This window comes from Mustela lutreola, chromosome X, assembly GCF_030435805.1.
Source record: "Mustela lutreola isolate mMusLut2 chromosome X, mMusLut2.pri, whole genome shotgun sequence".
NCBI lineage: Eukaryota > Metazoa > Chordata > Mammalia > Carnivora > Mustelidae > Mustela > Mustela lutreola.
In genome coordinates this window covers 47,873,879-47,893,045 of record NC_081308.1, presented here as the reverse complement: position 1 = coordinate 47,893,045, position 19,167 = coordinate 47,873,879, and the positions used below count along the sequence as shown (strand labels likewise).

Here is a 19,167-nt window from a genome sequence, read left to right as displayed (position 1 = left end):
ATATGAACAGATCAGGACCCTGATCTCTAAGAACAAATTCTTCCCTCCTGTAGTTGTTGCTTTTATTTTTTTCAAAAGCATTCCTCACACATGGATGTTACCTTCTTTGTTTCATTGAATCCCCTCAGCACCCATATAAAGGAAGCCAAAATAGATCTTATGTTCATAAGTTTTCAAGAAGAGGAAATTGAATCTTAGCTGAAACCACTTGCCAAGCTCCCAGCACTAATCAAGGGGTAGAACTAGGATTCTAACCATATATTTTGTCTCCTACTCATGTCTCTTTTCATAAACCCATGTACCTTTTCAATCAATAATTATCCGGCCTCTTTGAGTTGTGGTGTACATAAGAGTATAAATACTGTCAAGAAAGGTGGTTTCCATCTGCAGATAGCTTCCATAGTGCCTTGATATATGGGAAAACACATGAAAATATGAAACTCTCATTCATAATGTCAGCTAAAAATTAGAAACATGTTAGCTGGAATATGTGAGTTTCAGACATAGGATATTCCCAGAGTCCTCAAAATGGGTTGTGATGCGAGAAGACTCTGGTCACCTAGAACCTTATGGCCCCAAATGACGAGTATGAGGAGGCCTCAAATAGTTATTAAAACCTTAGGAAGTTTAAACAACGTCCTTCCAGCTTTGCCCAACCAAAGTCCTAAGAGGCAAGTATTGTTACTGCATTGCTCATAGATGGAGAAATTGAGATCCAGAACTGTGCATGGACTTAACTAAGGCCACATAATGAGTCAGTAGAACATTTATTCAAACCCTTATCTCACTCTTCCAGCCAAATTTTACTCTTCCCACATCCCTGTATCATAAAGAAGTGTCACATGAGGCTTAGACTCTTGGTGCAAGAAGCAGGAACTTTATATACAATTGTAAAGACTGTTCACTGTGCAAAGACAACCAGGTCAAGGGTACACTGGTTTTCCTCACCGAGGCATGTGTGTTGGAGTGGGGATGTTTCTTTCTTGAGGAAAGTGTAATTTATTCAAATTTCCACAAATGCACCATACAGGCTAGCAGCATATGTTGAAAAGAGCTTGAAGGGGAGCTAAAGTGAAAGAAGCATTGAGAAAGCCCCTAGTATTCAGCATAGAATTCTGAGGGTGCTCAGGTAGTGTTTGATGAATCAGTTTAAGCCTAAAGATGACATATTCTGAAGTTTGACTTTATTTCAAGATTTTTACATCCATGTATCAGGGCCCAGCCAAAGCTGTGCCCTAGGAATCCAAAGAGAGAAGGGTTGTCCCTGCTGTGAGAGAATGCACATTTAGTTGGAGAAACCAATGAACATGCAGTTGATCAGAATTGTAGAAATTGTAAACCAAGTGGGCTAAAGGAATACAGAGGAGAAAACTCAGCTCAGCTTGGGAAGAAAGATGTGGAAGAGCAGGTTTACCCAGTATAGGCATGTGTTTGGGGTACCAGAAAGGTGGAGGCTACCAAAAATAGGAATAAAACAATCTGTAAAGTGTTTACTATTTTAATTTCAAAACCAGCATCAATGTGGTCAAAATGGAGGAAAAAACCACAAAATTTCGTGGGACCTCCTCATATAATATAGTGTATGATTTTTATTTTAGATTTCACATAGTAGAGATAGGCACTAGCTTATATATTACTTTCAGTGGGAAGCACCTCTAAATGACTTCATGTGATTCTGGGCTCAAAGACGTCCTAGAGAGAGTGAATGTGTTGGCTCTCAAAGAATGGATACATAGGAGCTCAGCTTTGGAAAGCAGGAAAGGAATGTCTTTAAGCAAACAGAACAGCATTTTGGAATACTGTAGTTAAATATGAATAAAAGTAGGGGAGTTTAGAAAATATTCCAGCAAAATCATAAAGGCTAGATTGAAACAGAGAAATTATGGGCATGGGTGTGGGTATGGGACTGTGAGGTGAGGCCAAGCAGGGCCAGTGTGTGCAGGTACATAGAATGTCAGACTAAACAAGAAGTTGAAAGCTCTCCTAGAACTACCCAGGACCTAGCACCAGGAATAGACAGTAATTAGGCAACAAGGCTACATCAGATATTTTCCACCACGAGGTTCTGAGACTTTTAGACAAGATAGTTGGAGAGAGTAACCTTAAGCATATCATTTCCACTCTCTGTGCTTCAGTTTCCTCTCCTATAAAACACAGCTAATAATCCTTGATTCCTAGGACGATTATGAGGATTCATGTATTTCGAAGTCCCCACTCCCTGCCAGATGCACAAAAGAAAATGCTTAGCAAGTGCAAATGTCCTGCAGAAACCATTGGATATAGATGACAGGGATGGGCATGATTAAGTATGATACAGATTAAAAGGCCATCTCTAGGAAGATCAGAGAGGAGGCTTTCTGAAACCAAACCCATCAGCCACTGCTTTACCTGCCTTGGGTTAATTTAGCTATTTCTATTTACCTTGTTTTGCTACTGTGCATCCAGGGTTCCTGGTATGTCACCCCTTTGGTGCAGCCTTCCCCACTTCTTCCAAGGGATCTTCTTGAACTCCATATAGTCCAACAACTAAAGGACTCATGCCTGGTACAGCAGGGACCTCAGAAGACTTACTCCATGGTTCTAGTCCTCTAATTAGTGTTGCTCACTCCCAGCTCCTCTGCAGACAGGTTGTTGAATAGTTTGATTATCACTCTGTGTATAGTTATTAATTCATGACTAGAGCACAGAATTGAGGGGATAAAATGGGGCTTGAAGCAAGGACCACAGGATTTCCATGTTGTGGACCATCTCTGCATCCCCACATCCTAATACTTGGCACATCTAAGAGACTGTTTATGGAAGGGATGTTGAGCATTGGTCACATGTTTCCAAGTGTATGTTCTTGATTGAAGGAAGAGCTTCCAAAGGGGAGATGCTGAGTCCCCACCTCAAGGACAATGGTTAGAACAAAGGAGGGTGTGTTTGTTGACTGCATGACATATAGGGGGAAAAAAACAACTTTTTTCCCTTTCTGAGTGAGAAGAGACCTACACACACAGACACAACTGTGCACAGACACAATCTGGTAGCTGCCTGTCTGATGTCAAATACAATATATCATAGCAGGGGACTTAAAGAATAGAGGTACAGAACTCAGCTTGAGATTTAGAAGATTGTGTAGACAATTCAGGAGCTTCCAGTAAGATGTGGGAGGCAGCCAGGGTCACAGGATTACTGCTTTTCTCTGAGTATGTCATGAGTGTGAACTATGAAGAACAGAACCCAGATCCCTGGAGTGTAAAAAGTGATTGTGAAAAGTTGGCTTGGATCAAGCTGAAACTGAAGAAAGGAAACAGCGGAAGGTGGTAACAGCCAGTGAGCTCTGTAAGGTGCTTGGGAGCGAAGTCTCTAGAACAGGTACTCAGAATAGGGCAAAGCATGACATTTTGATAGCAGAAAGGTAGGTGAAAGCTACATTGTAGAAGAGGCTTGAAGGCAGGGTGTGGGGATGGGGCTTTGTCTTGGGATCAGCCTCTCCATCATCATCCCCTGAGCTGCACTTTCTTCTTCTTGGGCTGGCCTAGCCACCTCTCCTACATCAAGATCTTCGATGTGGGCACACGATACACGGTGAACCGAGTACAGGACCACATCCAGAGCCGCACAGTCTACTATCTCATGAACATCCACGTCACACCCCGATCCATCTACCTATGCCGGCATGGAGAGAGTGAACTCAACCTCAGAGGCCGCATTGGAGGTGACTCTGGCCTCTCAGCTCGGGGAAAGCAGGTAAGAAGGGACCCAGGCACACTGAGGCATTGGGTAAGCTGGCCCAGGTGGGCTGTGGCTGATGGTACAGCTACTGCCTGGGTCCTAAGGATGGGGGAGTCAGTGACAGGGTAAAAGCAGGTTCTGGTCACACCTGCTCTTCCACCCAATCAGTCACTCAGTCTTGACCCATCCTTGAATGACTCCCATGTGCTAACAACATCTGCATGTCTGTTAGCTTGGTCTTGGCACTTCATGCCTGTCCAGATCTGCTTGCTCTTGCAGCCCCATTACAGTGAACACCCCTCACACTTGCCTGACTGATTCCTCTCCTCTCTCTCTCAACTCTGTGCCTTTGCTTGTGCAGTTTTCCCCACCTAGGTTTCTCTCCTAGGTTGCTGTCAGCTGGTGACCATCACATGCCCTGACAGCTGCCCTTATATGCCCCATCCTTGAATCTATTTTCTCCCTTATTCAGGGCTAATGCCACAACCCCTACCCCCACTTCAGGCCATTCCATTTTCAGCACTTGTTCTCCACCAGTTACTGCTCTTTTCCTGCCCTCTCTCTCCCACCTCCTTCCAGGGTCCAGCTTCTGCTCCCTGGTTTGGTCCAGGAAGCCCTCCCCTGTCCCTTCCTGCCCTCCCAGGCAGGTCACTGTGCCCTGGACTTAATCTGTTCCAGTTCTAGCTCATCTCTGACTGTGGCATTATTCTCTTCTCTCCAGCCAAGCATAGTAACCTGCACCTTAAGGATATAAAATAAAATAAGGCACACATTTTCCTTAATGTTTGGCCCTGTGCCTGGGCTTGTTAACACAGTTATTGTTCTTGCTGGGAGGATGGCTTGGGTAGAAAAATTGGGAAATGGGGTGCAGGAGGGAGGAAGCACTCTCTTTTACTGGGCACCTGTGCACAGCGACAGCACCTTCTGCTTCCACAAGTGTGACCTTATTCAATCCTCACAACAGCTCTGTGGGGTAGACATTACCATTAATAGTTCATGAAATCTAAGGAAGCTGAGGCCCAGGGAGGAGAAAAGAGCAGCCCCAGGTCATGTAACCAATTAAAAAAGAGCCAGGATTGAAAACCAGGCTTTCCTGTCTACCCCTCTTCATCCCCCACTGCAGAAGTGGTAGTGTCCTAAGCATGGCACTGCACTGGAAGGCCTGGTCCTCATGGTTCCCTTTCTGTTACTTCAGACTGTCAGGCTCCCCTTGAGGTGGACTCAGACCTTTGATTCCCACCTATCTTACTCTTCAGAGCAGAGTAGAGGATACTGGTGGCATTACCCTTTCCCTATGGCACTACCTGCAGCCAGGGGTCTCTTGGTTGGGGCTCTGCCCATACATCTCAATACCCAGTTTGGACACATGGCCATCTCCACAATACATGCTGCTCTTGAACACAAACATGTGCATGTACAGGTAAATGACTGGCACCAACCTTCATACTTATGGGCACAGTGCACCATGAAATTTACAAAACACTTTCTCATTGGCTGTCACTCATAATCAATCACAGAGGCTGTCACCTACTGTATGTCAAGAGCACTCTATGTGTTCCTCTTCCACTATCTAATGTGATGCTCAAAGGAGATGTTCAGTGAGCTAATGGTGTTTACAACTTACAGGCAGAAGATATAAAGCCACGGAGAAACAGGGATGTGTTCCAGGTCACACAGGGACATATAAGGAAGTTGGGAAAGTTTAACCCCTGTTGCCTACTTCCCAATCAAGGGCTCCTTCCGCCAGAGCACACTGACTACTGACTCATAATTCATAATTAGAATGTGTATACAAAATATTTACATTTGTACATACACATGTGTACATATAAATAAATCTATGCATTTGTGCCAGTGTTCCTCATGTTACTACCTGTGACTAATAGCATGACGTTATGCAAAAGAACAAACCACTTGCTCATTTGGGCTCCCACAGCCTTTCATGTTTCCTTTCAGTACTGTCATTGTTTCCCTACTGGACTGGCTCTGTCTTGAGAACGGGACACCCTGATACCCAGCCCATGATCACACACACTCAGTATATGTTTGAATGACCTTAGAATCTGGGTTCCAAGACCCCAACTCAAGAAAATGAGAATCCCCAGAGTCAAAAAGAAATGTCCCCAAATCACACACCCCCTACTTCTGGACCACACTCTGAGTACCCAAAACCCAGAATCCCCTACACTTCTGGCCTGGAGTCTGCTCTCCATGCCTGTGTGGGCCTATCTCAGAGTCTGTCCGCCTGAGAACAGGCCATATCACAGTAGTGTGTAGCCCTCAGCAAAGGAGTGACCAGTCACTGTTTGTGGATCATGGGAATCAGTGGAAATGGGGTGTGAATAGAATTTGGTCATGTGACTAAGTTATCTACAAACATGTACTCAAAACACCTACAAGTGCAGGATGGAGCCACAAATGAGAAGAGAAGGGAGGTTGACTGGGTAAAGTGCCTCCATTTGTAGTCTTGTCCCAGGCTCCACAATTGCCAGAGGTGGGTTCTTTGAATGAATAACTGAGCAAGGGGTTTCTTAAACAAGCATCAATGAACACACACACACATACACACACACACAAACATATACATACATAAACACACATACCTGTTTCTATTCCCTTGATCCTTGTCATATCTCTGTTTATAAATTGGAAACACTTAAATTCTACTCTTTCTTGTTCATCATCATTTCACCATTTGTGGCAGATCTCACAGCTACTCTGTTTTCTTTCATCTCTCTCTCTCTCCCCTCTTCTCATCTTCTGCAACCCCACTCCCCAGTACGCCTATGCCCTGGCCAACTTCATTCAGTCACAGGGCATCAGCTCCCTGAAGGTGTGGACCAGCCACATGAAGAGGACTATCCAGACAGCTGAGGCCCTGGGTGTTCCCTATGAGCAGTGGAAGGCCCTGAACGAAATTGATGCGGTGAGATCATGGGCGATGAATTTCCTGGTAGTTAATGGGACTTGACTCGGGCTTATCCCCTCGGTTGCCTCTTCTTTGGCTCCTATGAAGAACACAATTAATTCAACAAGTATTTCTCAGCAACCAGCCATGCACCATACACTGTTCTGTGTGTTGGAGATCCAGTGAAGCCCAGAATAGACATGTTCTCTGTCCTCATGGAGCCCAAAGGCAGGCCATAAATAAGACAGTGCACATCCTATGACAAAATGTTGTAAGAAGAGAAGTATAAGGGAGATGAGGTTGGAAAGGAGGCATCTCAAAGCATTTTATACCTCATGTTGAAATATTTGGATGCTGCCCTAAAAATGGAAAGCCAAAGATGCAGTCTAAGTCAAGAAGTGGCCTGGATGTGATTCACATTCATAAAAAGAAGACAAGACCATATTATTTCATATATTCAGAATGTAATAAACAATGATAAAAGAAGAGATAAACAAAAAACAGACTCTTTAGTAAACTGGTGGTTGTCAGAAGGGAGGTGGGCAGGGGGACGAGTGAAATAGCCACAGCATATTAAGAGTACACTTATCTTGATGAGCACTGAGAAATGTATAGAGTTATTGAATTATTATATTATACACCTAAAATTAATATAACAGTATAAGTTAATTATACTTGATTAATATAAATAAATAAGTAAATAGCCATTCTGATCATGTGTGGAAACTAGTTAGGAAAAGGGCCAGACTGAGCACGTAGAACAGTATGGGGATGGTTGCGTTAATCCAGGCAAAAGGTGACAATGGACTAAAATAGTGGTATTGGAAATAGAATGAAGAAAAAGACCATCTGACCCTCATGACATAATAATCTTGCTTCAGAGTCAGGTTTCCCCATGTGCCTTTTGCAAAAGTGTTTTTTTTCCTCCCCATTGTCTCACCTGGATTATAGTTATACTGACATCAGGTAGCAGTCCACAGGTTATGACTGTTAGACCTAAAAGTAAAAGCTTTATCACAAATATAGTTAACTTTCATGTAGTTAGGTTAACTTGCTTGCCTGGTAGATATACTTCAATGAATGCAAAGAAGTATATGTGTGTCTACATATATACACATGTACTTAGCTATAGATGTACAGAGATACACATATTAAAAAAGGAATATATAGTATTATTCTACATATCACATATAATTGCTATAAAATACATTCAAGAAAATATATAAACCCTTCATCATGAGAGATCAGTCACTACTTGTTTCTGGCCCACATGTGGTATAAACATTTATTGGATACCTACTCTGTTTCAGGCTCTGGGGTGGTATTGGAGAAAGAGATTTATTTTTGTCTTCACTGAATTTTTGGTCAAAACAGGATAGACAGAAAAAAAAAAAAAAACAGAGGAATACAAAACAGCATGTGTGATATAGTCCCTGAGAGGCTAGACCATAGATGTACAGATGTCAGGGCAGGGCATCTGACCCAGCCAGGATCTGCCTGGAGGAAGTGATACCTAGCTGAGCATTCATTAACAGTGAGTCAGGTAGAAAGGATTAAGAATGGTATGTCAGGCAGAGCCCAGCATAAACAAAGAAGGCTGTGTGTGTGTGTGTGTGTGTGTGTGTGTGTGTATAACTGCTAAGATTATAGTAGTGGAGACAGGAAAGAAAAAGGAATAGATTTTTGAGAAATTTAACGGATAGAATTACAGCAATTTGCTCTAGGGGAGGAGTAAGGAAAAAGTAATAGTTTAGGATGATGCCTAAATTGCTGGTTTATTTTCCATGATCAATAACATATTAATAATTAGTTCCACTGCTTGAGTCTTTAAAATGTACCTTGAAAATTCTGTGCTAGATATATTATTTTTAATATTAAAAACACTTTTGTGAGGTTGTTGTAATTCTCATTTTTCAGATGAGGAAAATAAAATTCAAAGAGTTTAGGCAATTTGCCTTAAGTCAATATGAAGTCAGTGTCACTTCCGCAGGCAAGAGGCTTTGAGCATGCCTCTAAATAGAAAGTCCAAGCCAACCTGGAAGGATCTTGTGTACCCAGTAGAGTGCACTTTTTCTCATAGACAGTGTCAGTGGAGAAATTTGACACTGCAGAGCTGTTTGTGGGTTATGGCAGGGGTGAAATTCACTCCTAAAGAAAGGCTGGTTTATGATTGAAAATACAACAGCCAGAGGCTATTGCTCCCTTACAGGAAAGTCTAACTGGAATCCACACAATCAAAAGGAAATCTTATAAACCCAACATTGCCAGCCACCTCGCTTCTGGGTATTTTTCAGTGAAAGCTCTCATGTGCTCCTAAGGAACTCATTCTCTGAGCTCTGAATTCCTGCTTTGGGTAAGGGGACTATATTTCCCCAAGGTCCACTCTGAAACTGTTAGGAATTTACTAATTCTTATCTTTTGAGATGTCTGTGGATATCTGTTTCTTTATCTGCCAGAGGTCCTGGAGCATAGGTAGGAGCAGAGGGGATGGGAAATGCTATAAAATGGGAGAGCACTGTTATGTAAGTGCATATATGTGTGTGGTTGCATACATACATAGTCATAGATATCTACCATAAATATGTTTATAATCACAGACATATACTTCACAGACACATTGACCTGCTATTCTGACATAGAATCCCTTTCAGACACATCTACCAATCAACACCTGCACCGTGCATGCACACACATACACAGTCACAGAGAGACACACTTAGAGATACATATAGACACATTTACCGTAGACACACATGCAGTCTTTGTATATACTTACATCATATGGACGCAGATAGGCATACCATGGATGGAAATGCACAAAATGCAGGTGCATAACCTCAAGCATATTACCACAAATTCACATGACCTCAGGCATAGGCACACAGCTATTCACATATACATCAGAGACATAATCAGAGACGTATACACTCACAGAAACACAGACCACAGACATATTGAGACATACATGGAGAAACAGATCACAGAGACCCTCATGTGAGCATATTCTCAGATGCTCAGACACCCTGTACACACACACACACTCACCAAACACACTACAAAAACTGAGACAAATACACAAACACAAGGCATATGTCTTTAAACATACCAGCATGATACACATACACACAAACACAGTCTCAAATCCTTAAGCCCATATATTTATAAAATACATATTGAAATGTACAATGTACATCTACAAACCTTTTGGGACAATCATAAAGAAACACCATACACAGGTACACACCATATACTCATACTGAACACACCTGTACACATGCACACTCTCTCACATCCATACACTTCATGTGAGCGTGCACACACACACACACACACACAGACACACACACAGACAATAGGCACAAACATAGAGCTGGCTTCACAGAAAATCAAGTGTGTTGCTGTGCCATAATCTTTGGACTCAGCACTATGGTAAAGGCTGTATGGATGTCACCTTGTGAATACATTTATCCCCAAATAATTCTTCTCAGGGTGTCTGTGAGGAGATGACCTATGAGGAAATCCAGGAACACTACCCTGAAGAATTTGCACTACGGGACCAAGATAAATATCGCTACCGCTATCCCAAGGGAGAGGTAAGGTTTGGAGGGATTGCCTGACTCCTAGAACTCCTCCCAGTAACTTCATTCCAACAATGAAAATTGCATAGTTCCCTGGACAGCTTTAGAAGCAGAGCAAAGCATATCTTGTAGCAGCTGCCATCCCACAAAGCACATGATAATCTCGCTCTTGGTTTTCTCTGCTTCACGGCTATCAGCAACGGATACCTCTTTTACTAAAGCTAAAATAATTGCCTCCTTATATCCCATCTGTTTCGGGGGACTTCATCCTAGATTTTGTCTCTGGTATCCTTTCACTAAAGACACCTGAAGTAGTTCAACATACTCCTGTCATTTTATTGCCAAGCTGTCTAAAGATCCAGTCCAGTTAGAGTCTAGAGTGGAACAATGGCTAATAATAGTTTGACCAGATTCTTTGCCACCATATGTACCAGACCATCAGTTCCCTAATTCCCATATCAGGCAGATCCTTATTGCTTTCCACCCAGCAGATTAATTTAGCCAGTTCCACATCTTAAAGTATTTATTAGTCATACTCCATTTTTGATATACATTCCTGGGAACAATTATAAGAAAAGCAGGACACCAAGGAAGGTAAAATAATACATATCCTATGTTGCAAAGCAATTTCACACTTTTATCCTCATCCTCAGAAATGACATTATAAAGTGAGTCTGAGTTTGCCTTAATTTTTCCTTATATATGTTGAGGCTATGTTATTACATGCATACAGATTTAAAGCAATTATATCTTCTTAGTGAATTGCATATTTCACTAGGAATAATATTTCCCCTAATGTTTCTTCTTGAAAGTGTATTTTATCTAGTATTAATATAGCTGTATCTATCTATCTCTCTGTCTGTTTATCTATCATCTATCTATCTATCTATCTATATTTATATATATGTGTGTTTTCTAGTTAGTATTTACCTAGTTCATCTTTATTAATTTACTTTCAATTTCTCTGGGGTTTTTTGTTTTAGGTTTCTTGTAAAGAGAATATAATTGATTTTTTAGAAGACTTATCTATTTTATCTTAGAGACATATAGATCATGAGCAGGGGGAGGGGAGAAGGCAAGGAAAAGAGAGAGGAAGAGAAGACTCCTCACTGAACGTGGAGACCAACACAGGGCTCAATCCAATGAACCAAAGATCATGAACTGAGCCAAAATCAAGAGTCAGATGCAAAACTGACCGAACCACCTAGGTGTCCCAGCTTTTGTTGTTTTTAATACAATGTGAAAATATTTGTCTTTTAAATTGTAATTCTGATACCTTTACTTTTATTATAATTACTGATTTAATTGAGCTTATTTCTATTCTCTTATTTTGAGATTTTTTTTTCTGAAACTTTATGCTTAGTTTATATTTCTCTTTTTCTCCCTTCTCTAAATTTCTGCTCCTGAGATTTTGCATCTATTTAAGTTATATAATGTTTCATTCTTTTTTTAAAAATTTTTTTAATTCAATTTAATTAACATGCTCCACATTATCAGTTTCAGAGGTAGAATTCAGTAATTAATCAGTTGCATAAAACACCCAGTGCTCATTACTTCAAGTGACCTCTTAATGTCCATTACCCAGTTACCCCATCCCCTCCACCTGCCCTCCAGCAACCCTCAGTTTATTTCCTACAGTTAAGAGTCTCTTATAGTTTGTCTCCCTCTCTGGTTCCTCTTATTTTATTTTTCTCTCCCTTCCCCTATGTTCATCTGTTTTGTCTGTTTAATTCTACATATGAATGAAATCCTATGGTATTTGTCATTCTTTGAATTATTTCACTCAGCTTAATACCCTCTACTTCCAACCACATCATTGCAAATTGCAAGATTTCACTTTTTGGTGGCTGAGTAATATTCCATTGTATATACCACATCTTCTGTATCCATTCATCTGTAGAAGGACATCTGTGCTCTTTTCATATTTTGGCAACTGTGGACATTGCTGCTATAAACATTGGGGTTCATGAGCCCCTTTGAATCACTATCTTTATATCCTTAGGATAAATACCTCAGAGTGCAACTGGTGTATCACAGGGTAGCTCTGTTTTTAACATTTTGAGAAACCTCCATACTGTTTTCCAGAGTGGCTACACCAGTTTGCGTTTCCACCAAAAGTGTAAGAGGATTCTCCTTTCTCCACATCCTCACCAACATCTGTTGATTCCTCAGTTGTTAATTTTAGCCATTCTGACAGGTGTGAGGCAGTATCTCATTGTGGGTTTGATTTGTATTTCCCTAGTGGCTAGTGATGTGGAGCATTTTTTCATGTGTCTATTAGCCATTTATAAGTCTTCTTTGGAGAAATGTCTTTTCATGTCTTCTGCCCATTTCTTGACTGGGTTTTGTTTTTTTTGTTTTTTTTTTTTTTTTTTTTTTTTTGGAAGTTGAGTTTGATAAGTTCTTTAGAGATTTTGGATATCATCCCTTTATCTGATGAGACATTTGACAATATCTTCTCCCATTCCGTAGGCTCCTTTTGAGTTTTGTTGACTGTTTCTTTTGATGTGTGGAAGCTTTTCATGCTGATGAAATCCCAATACTTCATTTTTGCTTTTGTTTCCTTTGTCTTTGAAGCCATGTTGTGCAAGATGTTGGATGGGATGGGAAAAGAGGTTGCTGTCTGTGTTCTTCTCTAGAATTTTGATGGATTCTTGTCTCACACTTACATATTTCATTCATTTGGAATTGACTTTTGTTTATGGTGTAATAAAGTGGTCCTGTTTCATTCCTCTGCATGTGGCTATCCAATTTTCCCAACACCATTTTTTGCAGAGACTGTCTTTTTTTTCATTGGATATTCTTTCCTGCTTTGTCAAAGATTATTTGATCATAGAGTTGGAGAACCATTTCTGGGGTCTCTATGCTGTTCTATTGGTCTATGTGTCTGTTTTTGTGCCAGTACTATAGTGTCCTGATTATTACAGCTTTGTAATACAGCTTGAAATCCAGAATAGTGATGTCACCAGCTTTGGTTTTGTTTTGCAACATTCCTTTAGCTATTCAGGGTCTTTTCTGGTTCCATACAAATATCAGGATTGTTTGTTCCAGCTCTATGCTGATCATATTCTGACAAAGATTGCTTTGAAAGTGTAAATTGCTTTGGGTAGCATAGACATTTTAACAATATTTGTTCTTCCAATTTGTGAGCATGGATGTTTTTCCATTTTTTTTCTCTTCCTCAATTTCTTTTATAAGTGTCATATTGTTTTCAGAATACAGATACTTATTTCTTTGATTAGATTTATTTCAGGTAGCTTATACTTTTTGTTGCAATCATAATTGGAATCAATTCCTTGATTTCCCTTTTTTCAGCTTCATTTTTAGTGTATAGAAATGCAGCTGACTTCTGTGCTTTGATTTTATATCCTGCCACATTGCTGAATCCCTGTATCAGTTCTGGGAATTTTTGGAAGGGGAAAGCATTCTGGGTTTTCTACATAGAGTATCATGTTGATGGCAAAGAGTGAAAGTTGCTGATTTGGATGGCTTTTATTTCTTTTTGTTGTCGCTTGCTGAGGCTAGAACTTCCAGTACAATGTTGAACAAGCGTGGTGAGAGAGGACATCCCTGACTTGCTCTTGACCTTAGGAGAAAAGCTCTCAGTTTTTCCCCATTGAGGATGATATTCGCTATGGGGTTTTCACATACAGTTTTTTATGATACTGATGTGTGTTTCTTCTTTCCCTACACTGCAAAGAGTTTTTAACAAGAAGGATGCTTTTTTTTTTTTTGCATCTATTGAGAGGATCATACGGTTCATTTCTTTTCTTTTGTTAATGTGTTATCACATTGATTGATTTGCAGATGTTGAACCACACATGAAGCCCAGGAATAAATCCCACCTGGTCATGATGAATAATCCTTTTGATGTACTGTTGGATCCTATTAGCTAGTATCTTGGTGAGAATTTTGGCATGCATGTTCATCAAAGATATTGGTCTCTAATTCTCTTTTTGAGTGAGGTCTTTGTTTGGTTTGGTGATCAAAGTAATGCTGCCATCATAGAATGAGTTTGAAAGTTTTCCTTCCATTTCTATTCTTTGAAAGAACTTCAGAAGAATATGCATTAATATTTTTTTAAGATTTTATTTATTTATTTGACATACAGAGATCACAAGTAGGCAGAGAGACAGGCAGAGAGGGGGCGGGGAAGCAAGCTCCCCACCAAGCAAATAGCCCAATGTGGGACTCAATCTCAGGACCCTGGGATCATGACCTGAGCTGAAAGCAGAGGCTTTAACCCACTGAGCCACCCAAGTGCCCCTAATTTTTTAAATGTTTCATAGAATTTCCCTGGGAGACCATCTGGTCCTGGACTCTTGTTTTTTGGGAGATGTTTTTTTTTTTTAATATAATTTTTTATTTTTTATAAACATATATTTTTATCCCCAGGGGTACAGGTCTGTGAATCACCAGGTTTACACACTTCACAGCACTCACCAAAGCACATACCCTCCCCAATGTCCATAATCCCACCCCCTTCTCCCAAACCCCCTCCCCCCAGCAACCCTCAGTTTGTTTTGTGAGATTAAGAGTCACTTATGGTTTGTCTCCCTCCCAATCCCATCTTCTTTCATTTATTCTTCTCATACCCACTTAAGCCACCATGTTGCAACACCACTTCCTCATATCAGGGAGATCATATGATAGTTGTCTTTCTCTGCCTGACTTATTTCGCTAAGCATGATACGCTCTAGTTCCATCCATGTTGTCGCAAATGGCAAGATTTCATTTCTTTTGATGGCTGCATAGTATTCCATTGTGTATATATACCACATCTTCTTGATCCATTCATCTGTTGATGGACATCTAGGTTCTTTCGATAGTTTGGCTATTGTGGACATTGCTGCTATAAACATTCGAGTACACATGCCCCTTTGGATCACTACGTTTGTATCTTTAGGGTAAATACCCAATAGTGCAATTGCTGGGTCATAGGGCAGTTCTATTTTCAACATTTTGAGGAACCTCCATGCTGTTTTCCAGAGAGGTTGCACCAGCTTGCATTCCCACCAATAGTGTAGGAGGGTTCCCCTTTCTCCGCATCCTCGCCAGCATCTGTCATTTCCTGACTTGTTGATTTTAGCCATTCTGACTGGTGTGAGGTGATATCTCATTGTGGTTTTGATTTGTATTTCCCTGATGCCGAGTGATATGGAGCACTTTTTCATGTGTCTGTTGGCCATCTGGATGTCTTCTTTGCAGAAATGTCTGTTCATGTCCTCTGTCCATTTCTTGATTGGATTATTTGTTCTTTGGGTGTTGAGTTTGCTAAGTTCTTTCTAGATTTTGGACACTAGTCCTTTATCTGATATGTCGTTTGCAACATTGGGAGATGTTTTTATAACTACTTTAGTTTCTTTAATAGTTATGAGTCTGTTATGATTTCCTATTTCTTCCTGATTCAGTTTTGGCACTTTATATGTTTCTAGGAATCCACCCATTTCTTCCAGATAGACTAATTTGTTGGCATATTGTTGCTCATAATATGTTCTTATAATTGTCTGTACTTCCTTGGTGTTGGTTGTGATCTCTCCTCTTTCATTCATGATTTTATTTATTTGGGTCATTTCTCTTTTCTTTTTTTAAACATCTTTATTTTATTTTATTTTTTTCAGTGTTCCAAGATTCATTGTTTATGTACCACACCCAGTGCTCCATGCAATATGTTCTTTTCTTTTTCATAAGTTTGGCTAGATGTTTATCAATCTTATTAATTCTTTCAAAGAACCAGCTCCTATTTTCATTGATCTGTTCTTTTTTTTTTTTTTTAAATTCAATTTTCTATCACTGAATTCTGCTTTAATTTTATTAGTTCTAGTTTTCTGCTTGGTATAGGTTTTATTTGCTGTTCTTTTTTCCAGCTCTACTAGTTGTAAGGTTAGGTTTTCTCTTTGAGACTTTTCTTGCCTCTTGAGAAAGGCCTGTATTGCTATGCACTTCTCTCTTCCTACTGCTTTTGCTGCATCCCAAAGGTTTTAAAGTGTCATGTTTTAACTTTCATTTGCTTCTATGTATTTTTTAAGTATTCTTTAATTTCCTGGTAACCATTCATTCTTTTGTAGGATGTTCTTTAACCTCCATGTATCTGTGGTCCTTCCAATTTTTTTCTAGTGATTGACTTTATGTTTCATAGCGTTATGGTCTGAAAATATGCATGGTATGAACTCATGTACCAGTTGAGGCCTGATGTGTGACCCAGTGGGTAATCTATTCTGGAGAATGTTCCATGTGCACTTGAAAAGAATATGTGTTCTGGTGCTTTAGGATGAAATGCTCTGAATATATCTGTGAAGTCCCTCTGGTCCTGTATGTCATTCAAAGCCCTTGTTTCCTTGTTGATCTTCTGCTTAGATGATCTCTCCATTGTTGTGAGTGGGATTTTAATGTCCCCTATCACTATTGTATTATTATCAGTAAGTTTTCTAAATTTTGTTAATTAATTCCTTTATATATTTGGCTGCTCCCAAGTTAGGTGCATAAGTATTTACAATTGTTAGATCTTCTTATTGGATAGGCCCCTTTATTATGATACAGTGCCCTTCTTCATCTCTTCTAACAGTCTTTGTTTTAAAATCTAGTTATCTAGTTATCTAAGGATGACTCTTATAACTTTCTTTTGATGTCCATTAGCATGATAAATTGTTCTCCACCCCCTCACTTTTAATATGGAGGTGACTTTTGTTCTAAAATGAGTCTCTTGTAGGCAGTGTATCAGTGGGTCTTTTTTTTTAATCTATTCTGATACTCTATGGCTTTTTTTAAGATTTCATTTATTTATTTGACAGATAGAGTTCACAAGTAGGCAGAGAGAGAGAGAGAGAAGAGGAAGCAGGCTCCCTGCTGAACAGAGAGCCTGATGTGGGGCTCACTCCCAGGACCCTGGGATTATGACCCAAGCTGAAGGCAGAGGCTTTAACCCACGGAGCCACCCAGGTGCTCATAGAGCCCCTACTCTATGGCTTTTGATTGAAGCATGTAGGCCATTTCATTCAGAGTAATTGTTGAAAAATATGAATTTAGTATCATTGTAAAGTGGTACTGTCAGGTCACAGTTTCTGTAGGGTGTCTCTGTTCTTTTCTGATCTTTGTTAGTTTAGAGCTCTCTCTTCTTTTAAAGGATCCCTTTTAATATTTCTTGCAAGGCTAGTTTAGGATTGAGGTTTAGAGGGAGAGCTTGAGCAAGTGAGAAAAGGAGCATAAGGAGAAAATCTTCAAGCAGACTTCCTGTTGATCATGAAGCCTGACTTAGGGCTCCATCTCATGACCTGTGAGATCACAATCTGAGCCAAAACCAAGAGTCAGATTCTTAACTGACTGAGCCACCCAGTTCCTTCTGGTCTTGGAAACACTTTATCTCTTCTTTTAATCTCAATAATAGCTTTGCTAGATAAAGTATTCTTAGCTGCATATTTTTCCCATTTAGCATGTTGAATATTTCCTTCTTCTGCTTCCTGGCCTACCAGGTCTCTGTAGACAGGTCTGCTGGTAACCTTAGTATCTTTTGCCCCTAGCTGTTTTTAGAATTGTCTCTTTATCTTTTGTCCCTAGCTGTTTTCAGAATTATCTCTTTATCTTTACATTTTGTAAGTTTCACTATGATATGTTGTAGTGTTGACTTTTTGTTGATTTTGAGAAGAGTTCTCTGTGAATCTTGCCCTGGAGTGCTTGTTTCCTTCCCCAGATTAGGGAAGTTCTTAGATATAATTTGTTCAAATAAGACTTCCGTCCCTTCCCCCCCCCACACACATTTTTCTCCTGGGACTCCTATAACACAGATATTATTGTGGTTTCTGGAATCAATGAGTTCCCTAAGTCTACCTTCATGATCTACTAGGTTTCTTTCCAGATTCATTATTTTCCATAATTTTATCTTCTATAAAACCTATTCTCTCATCTGCTTCTTCAATGCTCATTGTCATTATATCCAGTCGGTTTTACATCTCAGTTATAGCACTTTTTTGTTTCAGCCTGACTAGCTTTGGGGTCCTTTGTCTCTGTAGCAAGGTGTTTTGTTGTTGTTGTTTGTTTGTTTTGTTTTGTTCTGTTTTTGTATCTTCCATGCTTCTTTCAAGCCCAGCTAGTAGTTTTATGAGTGTCCTAAATTATTGTTCAGATGTATTGCTTATATTAGCTTTTAGCAAGTTCCTGGTTGTGGTTTCTTCTTGAATGTTCTTTTGGGGAGAGTTTCTCCACCTTGTCATTTTGGCTATGTTTCTGTCTTTTGTGTGTTATATTTCCTGTATCTGAAAGTAATATTAAGTTAAAGAGTGATCATACAATGCCCAGGGTTTGGCACTTCAAGAAGTGTTTCTAATATATGGTATGTGCACTCTGTTACTGTGTTTTGGCTGTTCTTTCCCACTGGTCAGTCCTCTGCAGAGTTCCTCCTTGCTTGCAGTGGGGAATGTTTGGACTTTTAGATTCGCTTTATTTTTATTGAAATAGGCCTGTACAGCTTTTTCCCTCCAACTGTAGAAATCCTTATTCCAATACTCAGATCCGTTTCCTGGGTGTTCCAAGGGATTTGACCTCCATACAGCTGTGCCCAGGGTCCCCATACTTTGCCATCTTAACACCTCCCCTCATCACCACTGTCTTCTGGCTTCTGATGGAGCTAAAAAGTCTCTAGTCAGTCTAATTGTTGTTTACCTTCTTTGTGGCTGCTATTAAGATCTTTGCATCTTCATTGATTTTATGTTCTAATCTGATATATTTAATTTTTTTTAATGTTATTTTGCTTGTGATTATTTAGACTTCCTGAATCTGAGGATTGAATTCTTCATTAATTCTAGAACCTCTCAGACATTATGGCTTCATCCCTTTTTCATATAATCTCTATTATCTCCTTCTGGAAATAAAACTGAATGTGTGTTTATCCTGTCCCTATCCTTTGCTTTTTAACTTCTTATTTTTAATGACTTTGTTGCATTCTGAGTAATTTCTTCAGCTTTATCTTCC

At 39.8% G+C, this 19,167-nt stretch overlaps 1 protein-coding gene across 5 annotated transcripts in view; it reads left to right on the top strand.

Annotated features, from left to right (window-relative positions):
• Positions 1-19,167, top strand: part of PFKFB1 (6-phosphofructo-2-kinase/fructose-2,6-biphosphatase 1) — a 127,935-nt gene that overhangs the window by 101,893 nt on the left and 6,875 nt on the right. For 4 of the 5 annotated variants that reach the window (XM_059157594.1, XM_059157595.1, XM_059157593.1 and 1 more), the window contains 3 exons: positions 3,525-3,732; positions 6,497-6,643; positions 10,114-10,218. In XM_059157594.1, coding sequence (XP_059013577.1) covers positions 3,525-3,732; positions 6,497-6,643; positions 10,114-10,218 — 460 coding nt within the window. The remainder of the gene's footprint in view (positions 1-3,524; positions 3,733-6,496; positions 6,644-10,113; positions 10,219-19,167) is intronic. The other variant, XM_059157596.1, reaches the window with a different exon arrangement.